The sequence below is a fragment of the Micropterus salmoides genome, unplaced genomic scaffold (assembly GCF_014851395.1).
Source record: "Micropterus salmoides isolate LMB-PRFRI ecotype aquatic unplaced genomic scaffold, ASM1485139v1 Ms_hic_scaffold_20, whole genome shotgun sequence".
Taxonomy (NCBI): domain Eukaryota; kingdom Metazoa; phylum Chordata; class Actinopteri; order Centrarchiformes; family Centrarchidae; genus Micropterus; species Micropterus salmoides.
The window spans coordinates 17366104-17386709 of NW_024041151.1; the positions used below are offsets into that span (position 1 = coordinate 17366104).

The 20606-nt window shown below is 40.6% G+C and overlaps 2 protein-coding genes across 3 annotated transcripts; both read left to right on the top strand.

The window, feature by feature from the left end:
- Nucleotides 1-5230: 5230 nt before the first annotated feature.
- On the top strand, nucleotides 5231-9267 carry nfkbil1 (nuclear factor of kappa light polypeptide gene enhancer in B-cells inhibitor-like 1). The gene is made up of 4 exons (XM_038734378.1): nucleotides 5231-5747; nucleotides 5830-5942; nucleotides 7757-7868; nucleotides 7952-9267. Exons 1-4 carry the CDS (start codon nucleotides 5474-5476, stop codon nucleotides 8539-8541), a joined length of 1089 nt encoding a protein of 362 aa, XP_038590306.1. The 5' UTR covers nucleotides 5231-5473; the 3' UTR covers nucleotides 8542-9267.
- Nucleotides 9268-9956: 689 nt separating this feature from the next.
- Nucleotides 9957-19374, top strand: atp6v0a2a (ATPase H+ transporting V0 subunit a2a). 2 transcript variants are annotated; one of them, XM_038734561.1, is made up of 20 exons: nucleotides 9957-10615; nucleotides 11094-11172; nucleotides 11348-11445; nucleotides 12077-12214; nucleotides 12584-12681; nucleotides 12780-12906; nucleotides 13579-13661; nucleotides 13751-13844; nucleotides 13941-14153; nucleotides 14874-15024; nucleotides 15129-15268; nucleotides 15359-15516; nucleotides 15620-15710; nucleotides 15812-15930; nucleotides 16408-16618; nucleotides 16713-16832; nucleotides 16925-17041; nucleotides 17556-17673; nucleotides 17804-17975; nucleotides 18335-19374. In XM_038734561.1, the coding sequence occupies exons 1-20, from the start codon at nucleotides 10505-10507 to the stop codon at nucleotides 18435-18437; spliced, it is 2541 nt and encodes an 846-aa protein (XP_038590489.1). In that variant the 5' UTR covers nucleotides 9957-10504; the 3' UTR covers nucleotides 18438-19374. The 2 variants fall into 2 exon arrangements, with proteins under 2 accessions (XP_038590489.1, XP_038590490.1); XM_038734562.1 differs by having other exon boundaries at nucleotides 12605-12681.
- The last annotated feature ends 1232 nt before the right edge of the window (nucleotides 19375-20606 follow it).

The following is a 20606-nucleotide window of genomic DNA, read 5'->3' on the forward strand; positions in this document are numbered from 1 at the left end:
CATCCCCTCTCTGGTCTGTTACTTGTGATAGCTTGTTAAGTCTTGCTGGAATGTTTTTCTCTCCCATCCAGTGAATGTGCTTCTTCCTGTTGGGGCATTGCTGAGCGGAGGCAGTCTCCCTCCCATTGTGTTTCACAGGGCCGAAATCAAAGTATATGTCTGCAGGAAATGCATGTTCGACTTCTGCTTCCCTCTTCAAGAATGTTTGTTTCTTCTCCTCTTATGATCGCGCGCACAAGCAATCAGCGTGTACAAGAGTTTCTAAATTGGATCAACAACAGGGCATTTGGCTCCTGAGGGTTAATTACCATAACTTCAGGACTCTTTCTCTGTACCGATATATTCTCAAATCCATCTAAAAGAGTCTTTCATGTTATTTGTCTTATCATAATTAGCCAAGTAACAGTTGTTACAAGTGTTTTAGCCAAGAAACACCACAAAAGGTTGTTGAGCTTTAAATTAGAAATAAATGATTAACCATTTTGACTGTAATGAGCTTTTTACAGGATATAATCAGCAACAGAAGGAGACAGAAGGATTGGACTAATCCTTGGTTACTGATTTGCAGTGGGACTCTCCGTCCCAGTGTAATGCCCATGATAGAGAATGGCTGAGACCTAAATCAGCTACAATTACACTTCACAAACTGTGTGTCATTTATGCTCAACTCCTCATAGCAGTAAAAAGGTCACCTGTGTCTTTAATTTCAGACAGGTGAAATCTGAAAACTTCCTTGCATGGGAAGAGAAAGAAATCCAACAGCTGCAGCGACATTCCCTCTGCCTTCATCGCTGTCTCAGCTCTACTTAATCTCATCCGAGCCAAGACACAAACACACACGCAAATAAAATCTTTGTTAAATACATCTCTAGATCATGTGCATACAGGAGAAAAAGAATTTCCTGAAAATTTGCATTCTAGAGCCTGGCAGAAATAAAACTGGCACAGAGGGTCTAACAGTACATTACTGTTGCACAATCCATTCACTCGAGTCTGCACAATATGTTATATTGGTGAAACAGCATATAGCACATTTTAAAATTCCATGCAGCAGCATTTTACAAGTCAACTTGTCACAGTATCCTCCACCTGTCAGCATCAAAGTCAAAGACCGTTGTGAAAGATAATCTGTATAGATTATTTTCACATGTTTTCAAGTTTTATGAAGCTAATGTGATCGTGTTACAAGGATTTCATGGCCTGAACTAGACACAAAGGGTTTCGAGAGAAAAGGGGATTTATGCCCTTTAATCCTCTATTGGCTGGGTGCTTGTCTGAGATGACTGTTCTCAATGATTACATAAATGTTTTCATTCCTCTGTAATAACAGAGTGTGAATGTGAAGTGTGTCTATGCTGGAACCAGACCTGCCGTGGGGAATCCCGAGAGTATAAACAGACATCATTCTCCCCCTCTAAGAAAACCAACTAGAACAGCTTTCTAGAGACAAAACAAAATTCACAAGCATAAATAATCATTTAATCTTTGCTTCAGCCAAATCTTTCTGTTCTCTGTATTAATTATGTGACTGAAACAATATTGTGTTGGTGATTTCTGCGCCTGTAAGGAGGCAACAGTAGTTCTGTGTGTGCAAAGACGAGTGCCAGTGTTGTCTGAAAACAGAGCTGAGGAAAAAAATCAAAGCTAGATAAAATAACAACAGATAACAAACTACCACTAATTATATCTGTAATAGTATCTTGTAGACCACAGTCAGCATCACGTCTTACAACATAAAGCTGCTTAACTTTGAACTAAATGTTTATATCATGTACAAAATGTCCAAAAAGTTCTCATGGAAACGAAGAAAGCAGGACATTGTTTCTGCAAAACACATGTTACTACTGAGTTTCGCTGAGTTTCTTGTACTTTGCTCCAGTATTTCCATCTCATGTCACTTTATACCTCTACTCCACTGCATTACAGAGAGAAAAACTATTCTTTTCATTCAACTACATGTATGTGAAATCCGCTGCTGCTTTGCCAATTATGGTTATAATTAGAAAGATTTTACAAACAAAACATCTGATCAACTTATTAAATACAATTTACTTCATCTCAGCCAGCTGCAATATTAAAATCATGCTCACCTTTTTGTATTGTTTGTAAGAGTAAGCTGTGCATATTGTTTAGTTTAACTATCAGCATAGCATTAATACTGATTATACAAAACCCAGATACAACTGGGCAGTGATGGGATGTAACAAATTGCTTTAACTTAAGTACAGAACGTATGTAAGTATGAATTTACTACTACTTTCCTTGAGTATTTCTATTTTTGCAACTTCTTCGACTCCACTGCATCTCAGAGACAAATACTGCTTCACTACATTTGTCTGAAAGCTTTAGTTACTGGTTACTTCTCAGATTATAATTCTTTATACCCTTCCTGTGCAGTGAAAACCATGTATCTCCAAATGTGGTGATTTTTAATCAGATTTTTCTCCCACTTCTTAAGCTAAATAAACTCTTTAACAGCCCTGTTGGATCAGCTGGAAAATGCATCTTCACAAAGCTGAGAAGAGGGCTGTTTTTCTGAGCTCATGAAAAGTTCACTTTTTAGATAAATGTGGTTCTCACAGGACAGCGAGGCTACAAACTTATGATGCATTGCTGTAGATTAAACTACCGTATATATAAAGTAGTTAAAATTACAACATCCACATTAATACAGCAGTAACATTACTCCAAAACATCAATTTTTTCTGCATAAAGAGTACTTTTACTTTTAATACTTTATGTACATTTTGCTGAAAATACATACTATCTTAAACTTAATTAGGCTAAGGTTCTGAATGAAAGACCTTTACTTGTAGAGTATTTCCACAGTGTGACATTGCTACTTTTACCTAAGTAAAGCATCTGAATACTTGCACCACTAAAAAAGTTATGTATAAGTTTAGTTTTTTATTTATTTCCTGAATTAACTCTTTCAGTCTGGACTGAGATTCAAGAAACCCAGAGTTTTCACTAGACTCTAATGAAAACTTTGGGTTTCTTGTTTGTTTACAGTGTGATGTCAATAGAAACTAAAGGCAAAGATGAGAAAGCAGAGTTTCTATAGGGGTGCCCACCTTAACTCTCTGATTATCACATCAATGGGTGACAACTGGCCAATGCCTTTGTGTTGTTTTATATCAGGCTTGCAGCCTGATGTGTTAGAAGCACATGTCCAGCTGTCATAAATCAGAACCCAATAAACCAGTTCATGCAGAAAATAGACAGAGGAAGTGTGCACACATTTCTCCACCATCTTAACAATGGAGGCTGAGCAGCATAGCCAGCAGACCGGATCTTAACCCAGATCTGACCATAGAGTGGTAGGATGACACACTGACCCCTGGAGCGTCTTGGAGGACCAGCTTCCTGCAGCCCGTCCTGCAGCCCGGTCCTGCAGTGCTCCTCCCTACACTGTCCCAGGAGGATGCTGGACCTCACGGACAGGATAGGAGTCAGCAGGCCAGGCAGGAAAGGCAAAGGCCGGGCAAGGTAGGGGTTCCTGATTGGGGAAATCCTGTCTTTCAGAGGCATCTTTCTGCTTTTAGGGCCCTTTGTAAGACACATGCTCCACCTGAGGTCTTCGAGGACAAGGATGCTTGCTTCAGACATTCTACATTGGGTTTATGTATTTATTTGACAGGTAATCTCCTCTGAGAGCATGTGACAAAGAAGAGCTATAGAAAACAATAAAGCTTAAAACATACATAGTGCAAACATGTGACTCAAACACCTGAGATGACAAATCAGATGTTTCTTCCTCCCTCTGCTCTCACTCCATCTCTCCTGAGATGTCAGACATTTCAAAGGCATTCACACAAGACGGCCATCGTTAGTGGAGACACGTCCTTTCCGACAGCAAAAGAAGAGCGGAAGTGCCCAAGCTTTGGGTGACTCCGGATCTTGGGTCATGTGGGTCTAAGAGAAGATCATCCTCTTCACTGTGCACAAAGTGTTCCTTCATTCCCTCCTCTATCCTCTCCATTGTGCATCCTTCCCTCCCTCGGGCCTAAATGGATGCCCTGTCAACTGCAGCAGGACCGAGCCAGTTCAGAGGCTCAGCTGCACTGATTTAAGCATCGCAGGTAAAGATAGCTGCACAGATGAGCACACGTGCAAGCAAGACATTATGCAAGAACAGAAGTGTAGCACCCAGACAGGCCGTATGCTACAGCTTTAATTGATTTAGGTAGTAACTGCGATGCAGAAGATAATGTCAAATTGTAGCTATAATCTTACGACATATTAGACTGTGGTTGTACTTAAATGTTGTTGAGAAGATTTTGTTGACTTGTGTTACTGATGCAAACATGTTGCCAACTGTGTTCTGTTATTGCAGCCACGTCTTGGAGGTCTCTGTAACAACAATCTGCAGCCACACACAGAATCTGTGTGTGTGTGTGTGTGTGTGTGTGTGTGATGTGTTTGCTCTGTGGATTGTGAAGCAAAAGACAGTATGTAATTGTAATTTCTTATCTTCCCTCCAGAAATAATATAAGACATATAAAAAAAATCCTCTGCTGGAAAAAAGAAAATCACCAAAACATTTATCACTAACAAAGAATTCCCCTGTACTCAAGCGGTGCTTCAAAATACATTTCTTGTCACCACAGCTGTATCAGTTGATGCAGCACCACATGTCTAAGAAGTTTTAGACATGTTATGAAATAAAGTGTAAGGAACCATACAGTATGTGCAGTAGTTTCAAAATAGGATGAAACTGTTGGGTTAAGTGGGTTAAGGGCTTACTAAAACTGCATCTACACATTTAAGTGCTCCTTTTAAATAAAGGTTGTTTGTTCATTCCTCAAGCTCTAGTCTACAGTAAGACATTTACAGTCAGATTTCAGAACAGTTGCTTTACTACACCGCCAGACTGACTCATAGAAAATCATGTGGTAGTCCATGGAGAAGTGTTATGAACTATGATTTTAAAATACATGTACAAGATCATACCCACACGCAGAAGCACACAGATGACCTCCTATGTGCACCTCCTCCTGACAGGTGGGATGTTGAAAGGAAGCTGAGGCACAGTAACCCACAGAGAGCGGGGAGGGTTTATGAATTCTGAATTATAAGCCATGTAGAAGATGGCAACAGAGTCCTGAAAGTATGAAGAACATCACTGTATTGCCAAAATCTCTCTGTAAGACAAATTACATAGAATGAATAGGTGGCTTTGTTTTCCCATCACAAAGACAAGGAAGGAACTCAAGTTGGATTTCAGTGTGCTGTTCAGTCGGTTGTAGTAGCATGCAACTGATTTAGAAAGATAGTCGATACTGACACCTAGTGGCAACACCGGAACCATTATGTCCCCGGAAGTTTGTTGTGAGAGCTGTTGTTAGCTTCGGAGTTATAAGGAGGAAGGACCGGATTAGCCGATGCAAAGGCCTTTGGAAATTAACACAACCTACCCAACCAATTAAAATTAACCGCGTCAGTCTCACAGTCTGGTCCGGTTTGACTCAGCATGGCGTCTCACAAACAGAAGCGGGTGTGGAGGTACGTGGAGGAGGGCAGTCTGCTGAAGCTGAAGTCGTACCTCCGGAAGCACCGGGACCTGGATGTAAACTTCTCCCTGGGCCGGAGGGAGCGGAGCCCGCTTCACCTGGCCTGCTGCCTGGGAGACGACGCTGTGCTGCGGCTGCTGCTCAAACACGGAGCCGATGTTCTCCAGAAGGACCGTAAAGGAGACACCGCGTTACACACCGCGGTCAACAGGGCCCTCAAACACGGGAAAACAGGTGAGGTGGGAGAGACAAAGAGGCTGCTGTTGACTTACAAACGTCAACTGTCATTTGCCATAACTTGGCTTTTGTTTCCCAGCGTACGGTGACCTGGTTGTGCCTCTCAAAAAGAGCTGTCCACAAGCTATGAGTGCTCCTAACAGTGCTGGAGTCACACCTGAAGACCTGCTGCAGTGGATGAAGCATACAGAGGTAATTACACATTTAGATCAATGTTATAATCAGGAGCTGATAGCTTTGATAGCTAAACATTGTACAGCTGCAGCTCATGGTGATCTTCATTGTAGATAATCGGTTTGTGATCTTTTCGAGTCTATACAATGTATGAAAATGTGGAAAATGCACATTCCTATTCCAAACAAACGCAAATATACAGTATATGTTTATGATAATGTAATTGATCGAGCTGAGATGAGGATTTGATTAATCACCAGCCAGCTGTTTATTAGATTATTGATTATAGATTATTGATTTATTGTTTAATTTGTATTCCAAACAAACATTCACATCAGCATCAACATCTTTGGGGTTTTGGGCTGTTGGTGGGACAAAACAAGACTTTTGAAGACATAACCTTGGGATTTCTTGTAGACAAAGTGATTTATCAGAAACAGGTTTATTGCAAAACAGGTTTTTCACATACAAAGAGTTGGCCATGGTATTTGGGTGCACAATAAACATAGTAAGAGAAAAGTACTGCAAAACTCGAGATTCAGAATATTGTTTAAAATGCAGAAGATGTAATGTACAACATAATGACTAAGTGGCATCACAATATGAAGCGATAATATGTGCAGTGTGCGAAAATAACAACTGAAGATTGCAAAATGTGCTTTTAATGTTACGCATTGAGTGGGAGAATATCGACAGATTAATCAATATTGAAAATAATTCTTATGTGTGAGAAGCTTGAAATGGGGAATGTTTGGCCATTTTGTCGCATGACAAATAGCCCAATTTCCTCATAAATTAGCAAAGGCTTACTTATTATTTTTCTGTCGATGGACAAATTGAAAAATCTTTTCAGATCTAAACCATCCATCACAGCCCTTTAAATTGTAATCCCAGAATAATTAGTATCTAGCCCTAATTTTCTAAACTGTTGGGCAGGAGTGTGTGAGGTTTCTATCAGTCAATAACCTGTATGACTGGTATATTATCTACTGATTTTATCCCAGATATTGATACAGTTTGTATTTTAGCCATTAAGTAACAAGAAATTGCAGAACAAAAATTCCAATTATATCTTGTACATATTGTGGTCACAATTCCTTAATGACGACATTTAAGAGACCTCATTAAACATGTTAGCCTATTTATGGGAAAAATTAATATAGGCCAATACATCATCCATATATCAGTCTATTTCCCATAGTTGTCCTACATGTCACAGATGACAGGTTCACGTTGTATTGTTCATAACTGATAAAAGCTGAACTTTAACGAAACATTATCTGAGACAGGATCTGAAGTAACACACAAACACAAAGACACAGTGAGTGAAACCAAAGTTGTGATTTAGCATGTGTTTTTTTTTTTAACCTTATGTCACCACTATTCTGAAAATCCCGCAGTATTTGAGATGTTGTTTTAGTACTTTCCAGGTGCTTGAGAAAAGTAGTGAACATGTTTTGAGGTGTTGAAAGACAGATGTAAATATGTGTCTATTTGTATGGTATTTTTTGGGCTGGCTGTCTTTCAGTGTTGATTCTATGAAAGAAAGTTTGTGAGTACTATTGTTAGAAAATTAAACATTAGAAAGTTTGACGTCAGATTCAGTGACATAAATCTTTCTGCAAGTTTCAGTTGTCTGTAAGTAGATTTTCACACCATATACAAATGTATCAAAATCACCTGATACCTTTTGATGTGTATGTGATTTGTTTGTAAAAATAATAAAAAGACTAAGCCATTTTAAAATGTGGTTCTTTAGCATCATATGTAAGCAGAACACATGCAGTGTCAGTTAGCGTTGGATCATAATAATTTCCTTATATTCTTCACAGACTGCAGAAAACATGAGCCGTCCATCTGAAAAAGACCCTGAGAGGGAGTGGCTGGAAAAGCTGTTTGGTGAATGTGAGGATGAGTTCTGTGAAACCTTTGGAGTATATGATGGTAAATTTAAACCCCATTCTTTAGAGCTGAATTTTATTTGACTTTCTTCACTTGACAGTAACGCGGATGTATTTGTTTCACAGCGGATGATTTTCTTCCTGTTGATGACGATGATGAAGACTTCGGAGACTGGGCTGATCGCATTAGAAGACAATATTTCGATAAAAAGCACGCCGAAGCCCAAAGACTGGCAGCGTCGTCTTCTGGATGGAAAAGGAGAAAGAGTAAACAAGAGAGGGAGCAGGAAGAGCAAAGCAACAAAGAACTGCACGAGAGGCTGCAGAGGGAACATGAAGAGTATCTGGCACGAGCAGCACGTAAAGAGGAAGAGACCCGGCAGGGTAAGAAGCGCAGGTACGAGGAGGGATGTGCGGCCACTTTTAATGCTGGCTCTTCGGCTGCGAGCACGAAGTTGAGCTACAGTGACATCCCCTGGCCAGCTCCTCGAGGCACAGTGCAGGAGATGGTGGACGTGATGCTGCACGGTGTGGACCGAAAGGACGTGCCGGTGTTTCGTAAAATGCTCCGGAAGCAGCAAACACTGTGGCATCCGGATAAATTCGCTCAGCGATGTGAAGCTCGGCTAGAGGAGATGGACAAGAAGCGGATCCTGGATACAGTTACAGCTCTGTCACAGGAGCTTAACAGACTGGCCCAGAGTCTGAGGACTTAAAATTTAGCAAATAAAATGTTGTGCTTTTCTGGAAATGTGTGTATGTAAAACTGTTCCATTAAGGCAAAAGAACCAAACAGTCCAGCACACTGTTGATCACTTGTAATCACTTTATTGACAATGTTACAGGCCTTAAATCTTTGTCAGGTGAAATTCATACTGGCAAAAAGCCAAGTACCATATATGTTAATGTAAACAAATCAGAGGGAATGGAAACCTTAACAGTAGGCGAACGAAATAATAAAAAAATACAATTATTCATGTCGCCTCACAAACAGTATCACCCCAAGACAGAAGTCCTCATTGAGACCGTCTCCCATAAATAAAGTGAGTGCTCGTGATTGATTAGTGTGCGGGACACACGTGCCCATAAGAGCGTCTGGAGTGCAACAACTGTGTAGTTTTCGTTCCACTATGCACAGATGTAACAGGAGCACATGCGTGTTCCACGGGTGAGTGCTGCACCTGTATCATTATTATCAGGGGGCTTTTTGTAGCCCAGTCTAATCAGTGATCAGAGGGCACAACAGTGGTTATCTGAGTAATGTGAATATTTGCAGTCGACCTCAATCTCATCTGATTGACATTTTGCAGAAGTGTGTGTGTGTGTGTGTGTACGTACGTGTACTTGCAGGATTTAAAAGGCATAGCTGGTACCCACTGAGCATAAACATGTTTTTGTTAAATTCCTGATTAAAAACAATAAAAGTAACAACAACATCCAGATTTCTCCAACCACGAGTAACATTTGTGTTGAAACGTGGGCCTATCTGATTTTTACTCCTAAAGTAGGCTACAACAGCATGCAGTCAAAGAGTCTCATCAAAAAGATGCTCGTGCCAGTGCAGGCCACTTAAAACACACATTGGTAATATATAATAAGGGAAAGTTTGCTCTTAAAACGCCAAATTTAACATATGACCCAAAAGCACCTTAAATAATGGATTTCACACAAAGAGGAGCAGATGTCGGCCCGCTTTCAGGGATGCGCTGGTTGCCAGGTTTGTGAACGACCTCCCTTCCCCCCCACCAATTCACGAGCATAATTTAAAACGAGACAAAGGAATTAACCGAATTATTTACACCCAAAGTTTATTATAGCCTATCGCTAATTTAATCACCCCCCCGAAAAGCAAAATGTGAATTAATTCAACACTGATAGTCGGTTAGAGGGTAAGTTTGTTAACAAAATTACAGTAGGCCTAGCCTACAAAATAGACGTTTAGGCCATTATTCTTATAGGCTATGTTAGTGGTTGTTGTACTCGACAAATCAATGTCAGTCACGCCATATTTGTGTACAGCTATAATGTAGTTTGTTGTCATCTTCACTGTCAAACCAAACCTTTTCTAAAACAAGAAAAAATACGATTATTTCAGCGGATGCGACGATATCTGGCAACCCGGAGACGCAATCTGTGTCAATTGCCTGGCGACGTAGCGCGAATAAAGGCCGTAGTCTATTTCTGACTGTGGCTTCTTTCTTTTTTTAACACGCGGGTCTGCCTTTAGCCCCGTTTGTCTACAAGTCGTGTAGGTGATTTGTCTTGTAGTTTGCCTGTTGCTGCTCTTTGTCCCGCTTGCTCTGCGTCGTCGCCGCGTTTTTGCGCTGTAATGACAGGTGTCCAAGGTAAAGTGCCTACAGCATGACGCCTTTCTCTGGGAACGCTCGATGCAAAAGGTGCATAAGGGAGGTTTCTGTCTTTGTTTTCATATTGTTTATCTAATAGGCCTAGACATCAGACGGATCTAAAGGGAGGCGAAACGATGCGACACCCAGACTCAGAATGAGAACAACCCCCCTTCAGAAAATCGTCATTGTTAATAGACAATAATTAATCCTCTGGAGGGATGTTAATTGGTTAAGGGGTTTTGTGATGTCCTATTTTCGCTTGTAGCAAACGTTGTGCAGGTTGAGTAGGCAGATTATAAGGCGGCGGAGGAGCTCTGTCTGGAGGGTAAAGATGGTGTTTCGGAGTGAGGAGATGTGCTTGGCGCAATTGTTTCTGCAGTCCGGGTCTGAATATGACTGCATCAGTGAGCTCGGAGAGCTGGGGCTGGTTGAGTTTCGAGATGTAAGTAGAGAGGCTGCACATACACTCGTTTTTTGAAAAGAATTAACACAATAGATTGATTTACCTTACATGTATGTCTGAGGGATGCATGGGAATAACTTCCTCCTATAAATAGACCTAAATGCTGCGCACTTCAGCTTGTTATAGGCTAAAGATCTATCTATCTATCTATCTATCTATCTATCTATCTATCTATCTATCTATATGTCTATCTATATGTCTATCTATCTATTTATTTCTGCATTATTACTGATTGTAAAGTCATAGGTCTATGTCTAATTTCTCTAAAGATTTTTTTCTAATTGTCCAGCATAGGACCTACATTACATCCACATTGCACTTGATTTTGGGGGAGGAGGATGTAGATTAATTCAAGTTTTTAACAATAATTATACAATAATTAACAATATAGCCAGACAAGATGAACCTTGTTATTGCACATGCATTGTCTGATGCAGTGATGCTCCTCTGGTTTCAGCTTAACCCAAGTGTCAGCTCATTCCAGCGGCGCTTCGTCAGCGAAATCAAGAGATGTGAGGAGATGGAGAGAATTCTGGGTAGGAGAGCACCTGGGATGGTTTATTTATGTGTAACCTGGACAATATATATTGTCAGGGTAGTGAACACCTCACGGCTGATTGCGTTTTGTTAACTGGTCCCTCAGAGATTTAGATTTCACTCCAGCAGTTATTGCCATTAAACAGACCAAATTCTTTTTTTATCTATGGACAGGCTACCTTCTTAGGGAAATCCAAAAGGCTAACATCGCAGTTCCAGAGGAGGATGAGAGTCCACTTGCTCCTCCCCCCAGACAGGTCCTTGAGATCATGGTAAGTGTCATTTCATCCACATTTTTTAGACCTACAGCTTCCTTTAATTTCCCCTTCAAGTAGCTTTACAATGTCTGACAGGATCATGTATAGGCTTACTGTATCATCTAGTTTCAGCTCTTCATTGAAGCTGCATGATGACTGCATTTTTATGGCTGCACTGATCCATCCAATGGAAATATTGACAAATTTGGACAAATCTTTGGAAACATTGGGATATACTGGATAATACCTCTCAGTTTTTGGTTGCCTGGGCTTTGCTAGATTAGCATCTTCATGCAATTGTCAGCAATAAGTAAGATGAGAGAGACAATAGAATTGGGCCTCTGCATTGCTGATTCTCTTTCACTTCAGCATGTCAAATCTCTGTTTTTCTGACCCACTGCTGCATAACCTGAGTTGACGAGTCGCCTGTACAAATGGTGCAGAAAGATTAGAAAACTGGATGAGTTGTTTACATGCCATAATATCCTGCTTTTGGCCCTTCATTTAACATAGGTCAGGTTCGTTACTTGTCACTGCTGTCAGTCAGTTTCAGTGTTGATTATTGGCTATTAAAATAACTGAACAAATAATCTCACCTCTGAATTCAGACTTTGACTGACAGTGTTCACTTTGTGGTGATGTTCAGGAGCAGCTTCAGAGGCTGGAGATGGAGCTCAGCGAGGTGGCCCGAAACAAGGAAAAGCTGCGAAGGAACCTGCTGGAGCTCACCGAGTACACACACATGCTGAAGATCACGCGGACCTTCATACACAGCCGCTCCAGAGTGAGTGTGTTTCTGTTCAGCTGCTCATTTGTGACACACAACCAACCGTCTGTCGTGTGCGGTTTTGCATCTCGAGCAAGATGCTTCCCCTCACCTCGCTCGCAGCATTTTGTTTTCTTGTCACTGACGCGTCTTGTTTCCCCGGGTGACAGAGTTGGAACTAGTGCTGACGTTAATTAAGCAAGCAGCGTTTGACTCATCCAGGTGTTAAAAAGGGAGACAGCAAAGAGCAACAATGGGAATATGTGGAGACAGGCATTTGTGAGAATAAACATCACATTTCCAGTGTGTCAACATCGCTTTGTGTAGAACCATATGAGGAGCAGTTAATGTAACATGTCATGAATGAAACGTGCTCCTTTTTATTAGCATGAGGCTCTTGGTCCCCAGTATGAAGAATTCCCCACTATGGAGACAGACTCGGTGACAGGATGCACCAGTATGCAAAGACTTGGAGCCAAGTTGGGGTGAGCTGCAAGATATGTCATTTACTCCCACACAACAGGATGTCATAAACTCATTAAGAAATGAACCTCAAACATACTCTGATCCCTCCTGGCTGCAGCTTTATTTCAGGTCTTATCCAGCGGGTGAAGGTGGAGGCCTTTGAGCGCATGTTGTGGAGAGTGTGTAAGGGTTACACCATCCTCAGCTACGCAGAAGTGGACGAGAACCTCACGGATCTCGACACTGTGAGTTAAATTACGTACTTCATGATGGATGCCAAGAGAAGTATTGTAACGATCCTTCTGCCTGTCGCAGTCTAAGAGGAATTCCTGGGTTTCGTTTTGGTTATTTCACATGAGAGATTTCTGCATTGGTGTTTCTGTCATTGCTTTTCTCTCTGGTTGGAAAAAGGTGATGCCACATATTTCCGTGCACCAATCACAGTTCAGAAACTTTTGAATCAAATTGTGATGGTATTTGTGAGGTTAAGATTGCTTATGTAAATCTGATCAAACCACATCCATAGGGATGGGTTTGAATAGCCGGTTTCATTTAGGATCCAGTCTGCGGTGGCAGAATATCCAGAGTCATGAAGCTAACAAATCTCCTAATTCTTTTTATATGCAAAGAGCAATGGAAAACAAATAGGTAGATATTTTTAGCAGACTGCCCCTGATTAAAATTACAGACATCACCGGGGCAGATTAGAGCTGCTGTAACTAATTAAAAGCGGCATGCCTTTTATTCTGTAAATATTTAAAGTTACAGAGAAATAGTGAGATAATTTGAAACCAACTTTTGCAGGACCAGGATTTAACAGGCATGCCAACAAAATGATTGAAGTACATGTGTACCAGTAAAAGGAAGTTAAAAAGTTTTTTGGAAGGGTAAAAGTCAAACGATCTGTGTCGTTTCAGGGTGAGATAAGCAAAAGCGTTGTGTTTCTCATCTCTTTCTGGGGAGACCAGATCGGACAGAAAGTTCAGAAAATCTGCGATTGGTAAGAGTGCCATCATCACGTGACTTTACCTTCCATATCCGTTGTGTTCTCCTTCATTATCAGCATGCATCTGCCTTTGTTGTCCTCAGTTACCACTGCCACCTTTATCCGCACCCTGAGAACGATGAGGAGCGGGCAGACGTGTTGGACAGCTTAAAGACACGCATCCAAGACCTCAACAATGTAGGACTGAAAAAGCCTCGAGGCTTTTGATTCAGACAGGAACATTGAAAATGTACACACACTCTCAGTGAGTTTGTAACTGTCGTGCTCCCCCAGGTGCTGCACCGCACGGAGGACTACCTGAGGCAGGTTCTGCAGAAGGCCTCGGAGTCAGCCTACACCTGGGTTGTGCAGGTGAAAAAGATGAAGGCAATCTACCACATCCTGAACCTCTGCAGCTTCGATGTCACCAACAAGTGTCTGATTGCGGAGGTGTGGTGTCCCGTCAGTGACCTGGCAAACCTGCGGGGGGCGCTAGAAGAGGGCGCGGTGAGTGAAAAAGGCTGATTTACGGCTAATTATTTTCTGTTCATGGTTATTTAACACTGTTATACTTGCTTAATAAATCTTTAAATAACACTAAAAATGTCTGAATTGTACATTTGATTTAACACACCAAAGCAGCCTCCCTAAACACAAAGCACTGATATCACAGTGCAATTTTATTTAATTGTATTTAATGTTTCATTAGTCTTACTAATTGCATAGCCTTAATAGTTCATTCGTGTTAGGGAGAATAAACCTTTTGCTCTCTTGAGCTGGTTATATCATTTTTGGTCTCTGAATTGAGTTGGCACTGCTTATCAGCTGTTAAACACTCAAATTGTATCACTAAGATGTATTTTTAATTCTTTCCCATTAACACTGGCAGGAGGCCTTTTGGATGACTCCCTGTCCTGAACCACTCCATCTGTCATGTTTTTACTGGCTGTGTCATTTGTTGTTGCTGTAGTTTGTTTCGCTTAGCATTTTCTTCTCTTGCTGTACAGGATGTGCCAGCAATTCCCTCTGCTCCAGGCTGCATATTTAGTTGTTTTCAGATCAAATGTGTCACCTGCAATGCATTAGAGAAAAACATTCTGGTCAGAGAATCACTCAAACCTGTGAAAATGTGACATGAGACGTCGGTGTTTCTTTTCTTTCTTTTTAAGGCTTTTTCAAATTTCAGAGTCAGCCTTCACGCTTTTGCCTTTTTTATTCTTCTAACAGAGAAAAGGCGATGCCACTGTACCCTCATTTGTGAACCGCATCCCAAGTACTGACACTCCACCCACCCTGTTAAGAACCAACAAGTTCACATCTGGCTTTCAGAGCATTGTGGAGGCTTATGGGGTGGGGGACTATCGCGAGGTAAGCCCAGGTAAGAACTCACGCTGTGTCTTGTGAAGAATGCATGTCTCTTTGTTAGGTGCAGCTTTGGAGAATTCAGAGTAAGTACACTGAATGTGTTTCTCTCATTGGCAGCTCCCTACACTATTATCACATTCCCCTTTCTGTTTGCTGTGATGTTTGGCGACCTCGGCCACGGGATGGTAATGAGTCTCTTCGCCTTGTGGATGGTGCTGACAGAAAAAAAGCAGAAGAAAAAGCCTTCCAGTAATGAGGTAGGAACCAGTTGCTCCTCTCATCCATAATGCAGAGCCTGATTATTGTCAATTACTCTCAGCTGATAGCTGCCTTTCTGCTGCGCTCAGATATGGGCGACGTTCTTCAACGGGCGTTACATTATCCTGATGATGGGGCTTTTCTCTATCTACACTGGGCTGATTTACAATGACTGTTTCTCCAAGTCTCTCAACATATTTGGCTCTGGCTGGAGCGTTAAGGCCATGTTCGCAAATCAGCAGTGGACGTGAGTTATCAGTAAAATACACACTTGTTACATACATACATACATATCGTTTTTGCACATCAGAGCATGTGGTGTTTTTCTAATTCTTGTTTTTATAATGCAGAAACAAAACCCTCCAAACAAACGCTTTGCTCACGTTAGACCCTAATGTCAGTGGCGTTTTCAGTGGACCGTACCCATTTGGCATTGACCCTGTGAGTATGTCCACTCAGACGCTACAATCAGAATGTAACTGACTCGTTTTACAATTTCCTGTATCATTTTCGCTGAGTTGCTTTTTTCAATATCCCATCAGATATGGAACATGGCGGTGAACCGGCTGTCCTTCCTCAACTCCTACAAGATGAAGATGTCAGTTGTCATTGGGGTCATCCACATGAGCTTCGGAGTAGTGCTGAGTGTCTTCAATCACTTGTAAGTGACTCAAGATATAAGGACCCTGGCAGTGACCTCACCTTTGTTCGTGTACTTACAGCATGGACGTCCATCTGTGTCAGGCATCAACATGCGCAGATAAAATTGAAAATGAGAGTGTTTGATGGATAGACATATGTCTACCCAAGACATCTGCAAGATATGGCACTAGTAGAGTGCCATATCTTGCAGATGTCTTGGCTTTGAATGTTTGTGTGAGTCTTTGTGCCATAGACCTCCATTATTGTTAAAACTATTAACAAGACCTAGTCTAACAAGACCTAGTCTACAACCATGCTAGCAGCTCCATGAGGTTGTGCTTTGATTTAATTGCAAGCATACTCATAATAACATGCTAACATGCTCATGTTTTGTATTGTCCATTAGTGTATTCATGCTTAAAACTACTTCTCCTTCATTCAATCATTAAAATCATTGTCACTTTCTTTATTCCCACACTTTGTTCTCTCCCTTCAGGCACTTCCGACAGAAATTTAATGTCTATCTGCTATTTCTTCCTGAGCTGCTCTTCCTGCTCTGTCTCTTTGGTTACCTGGTCTTCATGATTTTGTATAAGTGGTTGGCATTTGGTGCAAGAGATTCCAGCCAGGCTCCCAGCATCCTCATCCACTTCATTAACATGTTCGTCATGCAGGGGAAGGATATCACTCCTCTCTTCCCAGGACAGGTACGTGTTGACGGCATCATCTGAAACATTGTCTGTTTGTCTCTGGATGAATTTCAGTCTTTGTTAATGCATGTTTGTTATCTTGATTCCACAGACTGGGCTGCAAATTTTCTTAGTTGCGATAGCCATGCTGTCAGTTCCTGTGCTGCTGTTAGGAAAACCTCTTTACTTGTATTGGCTGTACCGTGGAGGCAAAGGCCTGCGCAGACGCAGAGTATGTGTGATCTAATACATTTAAAATGTATTCATACATTTATTCATTCAGGTTTTGGTTCATTTGTCAGTAATGCTGTTGTCCCACCTCAGGGTTATGAGAGGGTGAGGCGTGCAAGCGAGGACGACAATTCCACAATACCATCCTATGAAGATGATGAAGAGGAGGGTCTTGATGAAATGACCAGCAAAGAAGCTCTTCCCAAAGAGGTCAGAGATCCCAGCATTCTGCCTTTGTATGTGAAATGTTGCATTTCAAGGTGCAATATGTCACTTTAAATGACCTCACATTATACACTGTCAGTCTGTCTGTCTGTGATCCAGTGGTCGCAGGTCTAGACTTTCTTATTTGCTGACATTGTCAGTATTTATAACATTTATTCAACCTGTTTACTGCTTTGCAAGGCTGCACGTACTTTAGTGGATGTGGTGAGTGTATCGTTGCATCAGTGTTTTGCTTCTTCCTGTCAATCTGCAGGTCTCGTGTTCACTGACTTTGTTGCTTTTGTTGTTGTTTTGGCATCTTATTGTCTTATGTTTGCATTTCTTAACCTGTCACGTCTTTGGTTTTTGAACATCTTGCCAATGAGCTGCAGTTGAAAATAAGCCATGTGAACACAAGCGTTGTCTTTCTGTAAATTTACAGAAATGACATATGCTGCATTAACTTTTCATCAATATGAATTAAGTGTAATATCATATATGTTTTTTAACTGTTTTGCAGTTTAACTTTGCGGATGTGCTCCTGTACCAGGCCATTCACACCATAGAGTACTGCCTGGGCTGCATTTCCAACACTGCATCGTACCTGCGTCTCTGGGCGCTCAGCCTGGCTCATGCCCGTAAGTGCGGTGATAAAAATAAGCGCACACGGAGCTGCCCGTACTTATTCTTTTTTCACCTCAGATATGATTTGTGTGTCTCTATTTGTAAATTGTGCATCTTCATGGGCTTTGTTTTAACTGGTTTCAGAGCTGTCAGAGGTGTTGTGGGGCATGGTGATGCGCTTGGGTCTGAGGATCACCACGAGAGTCGGGGTGGTGCTTTTGGTCCCCGTGTTCGGCCTCTTCGCCATGCTCACCGTGTCCATCCTACTAGTCATGGAAGGCTTATCAGCGTTCCTCCATGCTCTCCGACTTCACTGGTGAGTCTCATTGTACCAACTGACCAGCAAGGCTGGGAGGATGTTGTTGTTGCTTTAAAGAATTACTCAAACAATTGATCGATTATCAGAACAACACAACATCTATTAATGGATTTACCGTATCATCATCATAACATTATCAAATTGCTTAAAAGATATTTTCCTTTAAGGGAGTGATATCTAGATTTATCTGACTTTTATAGATGAAGCAAAAAGACCAAATACTGACGCTACAATAATGTGCTTTTAAAATATAATATATATATATACAAAGATGCAGTGATCTTTGCATTCACTGTCCTCATCGTTTATTCTGCCTTCATTAATGTTCCCATGCTTGCTTGAACATTTGATTTCAGGGTGGAGTTTCAGAACAAATTCTACCACGGCACCGGTGTCAAGTTTGTGCCCTTCGACTTCTCCCTCCTGCCCTCCGTTTTTGAACAAGATGGCTTGCTTTAAAAACTCTGAAGGTACTGCATATGAGTGGAAGCAGACTTTATAATTGGGATGGATGCTGGAAGTTGGAACAATTCACACTGTGATAATGACAACAAACCTTCAAGACAATGGATTGAAACTCACTCTTGTAGCAACATTTTTCACCACAACGATTTTTAAAATGTTATCGGCTGTGCTGACTGCCTTACTACTGTTCCCAGCAAACCTCTGAACATACAGAGGCTCAAAATTCTTTGTGTTCGGTTAAGGATTTCATTTTGTAGGTGAGACATCGCTCAACACTCTTTGTCACAGCAGTTTGGGTGAACTTAAATGTTTTATTTTCATTGTGCTGAGTAGACTGGTTTTGTATTATTAAAACATGGTATTTAAAGTAAACAGTTATACAGTGCAATGTATAGTTCAAATATGTTACAACAATATCAGTGGAAGTCCATATCAAGCATCCTGCTGTAGTGCCATAGAGATTTATTTCAGATGGTGATATGGGGATGCCTTTGGGTTTTTAAAAAAACTGCCTCTCCATGTGATGAGAGAAAACCTGTCGGCATCGAAATCTAAAGAAAGAGCAAAACCATTTCAACCCTTTTTGTGAGGCATATTGTCACAAAGCACTTTGCAGAAATGATTGTACGATGAAAAGTTTTCACTAAGACTGTGATGATGCCAAATGAAAATAATCTTCAAGCTGTTTGCTTATTTACTTATTAATGCATTTATTTATTATTTATTAAGCGTAACCTCCCTTGTAATCGATAAAAAAAGATCAAGTACTCCAGGAAAAGTCAAGAAGCCTTGGGTCCTTTCTTTGATGATACTGCTTGTTACGTTTGTTAAGGGTAATTAATCATGGTATTTATTTAAATTATTGTCTGTACAAGAATCTAATATTTTACCATTCTGATGTGTTGAATAAAGGTTTCAAGAAATGCAAGCAAATAAAGCGTTTTTGTGTTCAGTGCGATTTCATTAGCTCCCTTATTTATTAATTTTTTTGTGGGAAGTTGTACCAAGAAATCCCTTCGATAATCATCATCTATCTATTAACTTCCACTTACAGAGCTCTTGTCTTGCCCTCAATTCTGGTGTGTGTTACTTTTGAGAGACAGTTTAGGAGGCTGGTGTCAGTAATTGAAATAACAGAACCTTGCAGATTAAGTTCTGGGAAAAATCTTTCAATTCAAAATAATGTTGTTTTAAATAATTTTAAAATGGCATTTAAATCAAACGTGAGAATAAAACTAGTATAAAAGCATTTTTTTTTTGTGTGAAATGTAACCCATCTTTGGAGAAATGGACAAGAGAAGGAGAGGGCATAATACCGCCATGTACAAAACATATACATCCTTATCCTCTTAAGGGCACAATTATCTGTAAGAATTTTCATTTGGTAGTTGCAATCACCTATACTCATGCCATTGTTTGAAGAAATAGCCTAGTTTCTATTTCTATGGAGGAGTTGGGGTTGTGGTAGCACTGATTTGCAATGAGGTGGTGAGGCTGTATTCTCGTTTGGGTGGATCAGCTTGTATTATTGTGTGCCTGCCTCTCTGGTATATTAACCTTAAATATGGTAATATGGATGGTGATGGTAATTATATAAAATATAAGAAATAACCATATACTCACTCACTCCATCAACAGCACTGCACACTCAAACTGTTACAGTAGGCATAGCAAAAGAAGCAAGATGCCCTCTGGTGGCTTTAACCTCACAGTGCAACTGAGTGCTACATACTTTACATTGTATGTTACATTTTATGTCCCACATAAATGTATGTGATTAAAACTTCTGACTTTAGTCTCAAAATTGGGTCTAATCTCTGACAATAATCTCAAAATTTTCAGAATTTCCTTATGTTTTATCTGCATTGTTTTTTTGTTTGTTTTTTTGCTGCTTCTTTGACTTGCTGTTATCCTGTAACGAATTTCCCACATTTTTTTTTATCTCAGCTCTTTTGATTTCTTTGAGAATTCTGCCTTTTTCTCAGAGCTCTAACTTTCATCTCTTAACTGTTTTCTGAAATTCAATTTCATAATTCCTACTTTTCTGAAAATTCAATCAATTTCTTGACTTTGTTTCTTTTTGTCACGGCCTGCTATCGAAATGGATTTTTTTTGCTATTTTAGGTAGTATTCTCCCTCCAACAGAGTCTTGCAGTGATGTAG

Excerpts from the sequence above, each read along its gene's own strand:
- atp6v0a2a (XM_038734561.1), top strand. The coding sequence starts at position 10,505 with ATGGTGTTTCGGAGTGAGGAGATGTGCTTGGCGCAATTGTTTCTGCAG. Across the intron at positions 10,616-11,093 it reads GGCTGGTTGAGTTTCGAGAT|CTTAACCCAAGTGTCAGCTC; the intron begins GTAAGTAGAGAG and ends CTCTGGTTTCAG. Across the intron at positions 15,931-16,407 it reads CTGAGTGTCTTCAATCACTT|GCACTTCCGACAGAAATTTA; the intron begins GTAAGTGACTCA and ends CTCTCCCTTCAG.
- nfkbil1 (XM_038734378.1), top strand. The coding sequence starts at position 5,474 with ATGGCGTCTCACAAACAGAAGCGGGTGTGGAGGTACGTGGAGGAGGGC. Across the intron at positions 5,748-5,829 it reads CCTCAAACACGGGAAAACAG|CGTACGGTGACCTGGTTGTG; the intron begins GTGAGGTGGGAG and ends TTTGTTTCCCAG. Across the intron at positions 7,869-7,951 it reads AACCTTTGGAGTATATGATG|CGGATGATTTTCTTCCTGTT; the intron begins GTAAATTTAAAC and ends TTTGTTTCACAG.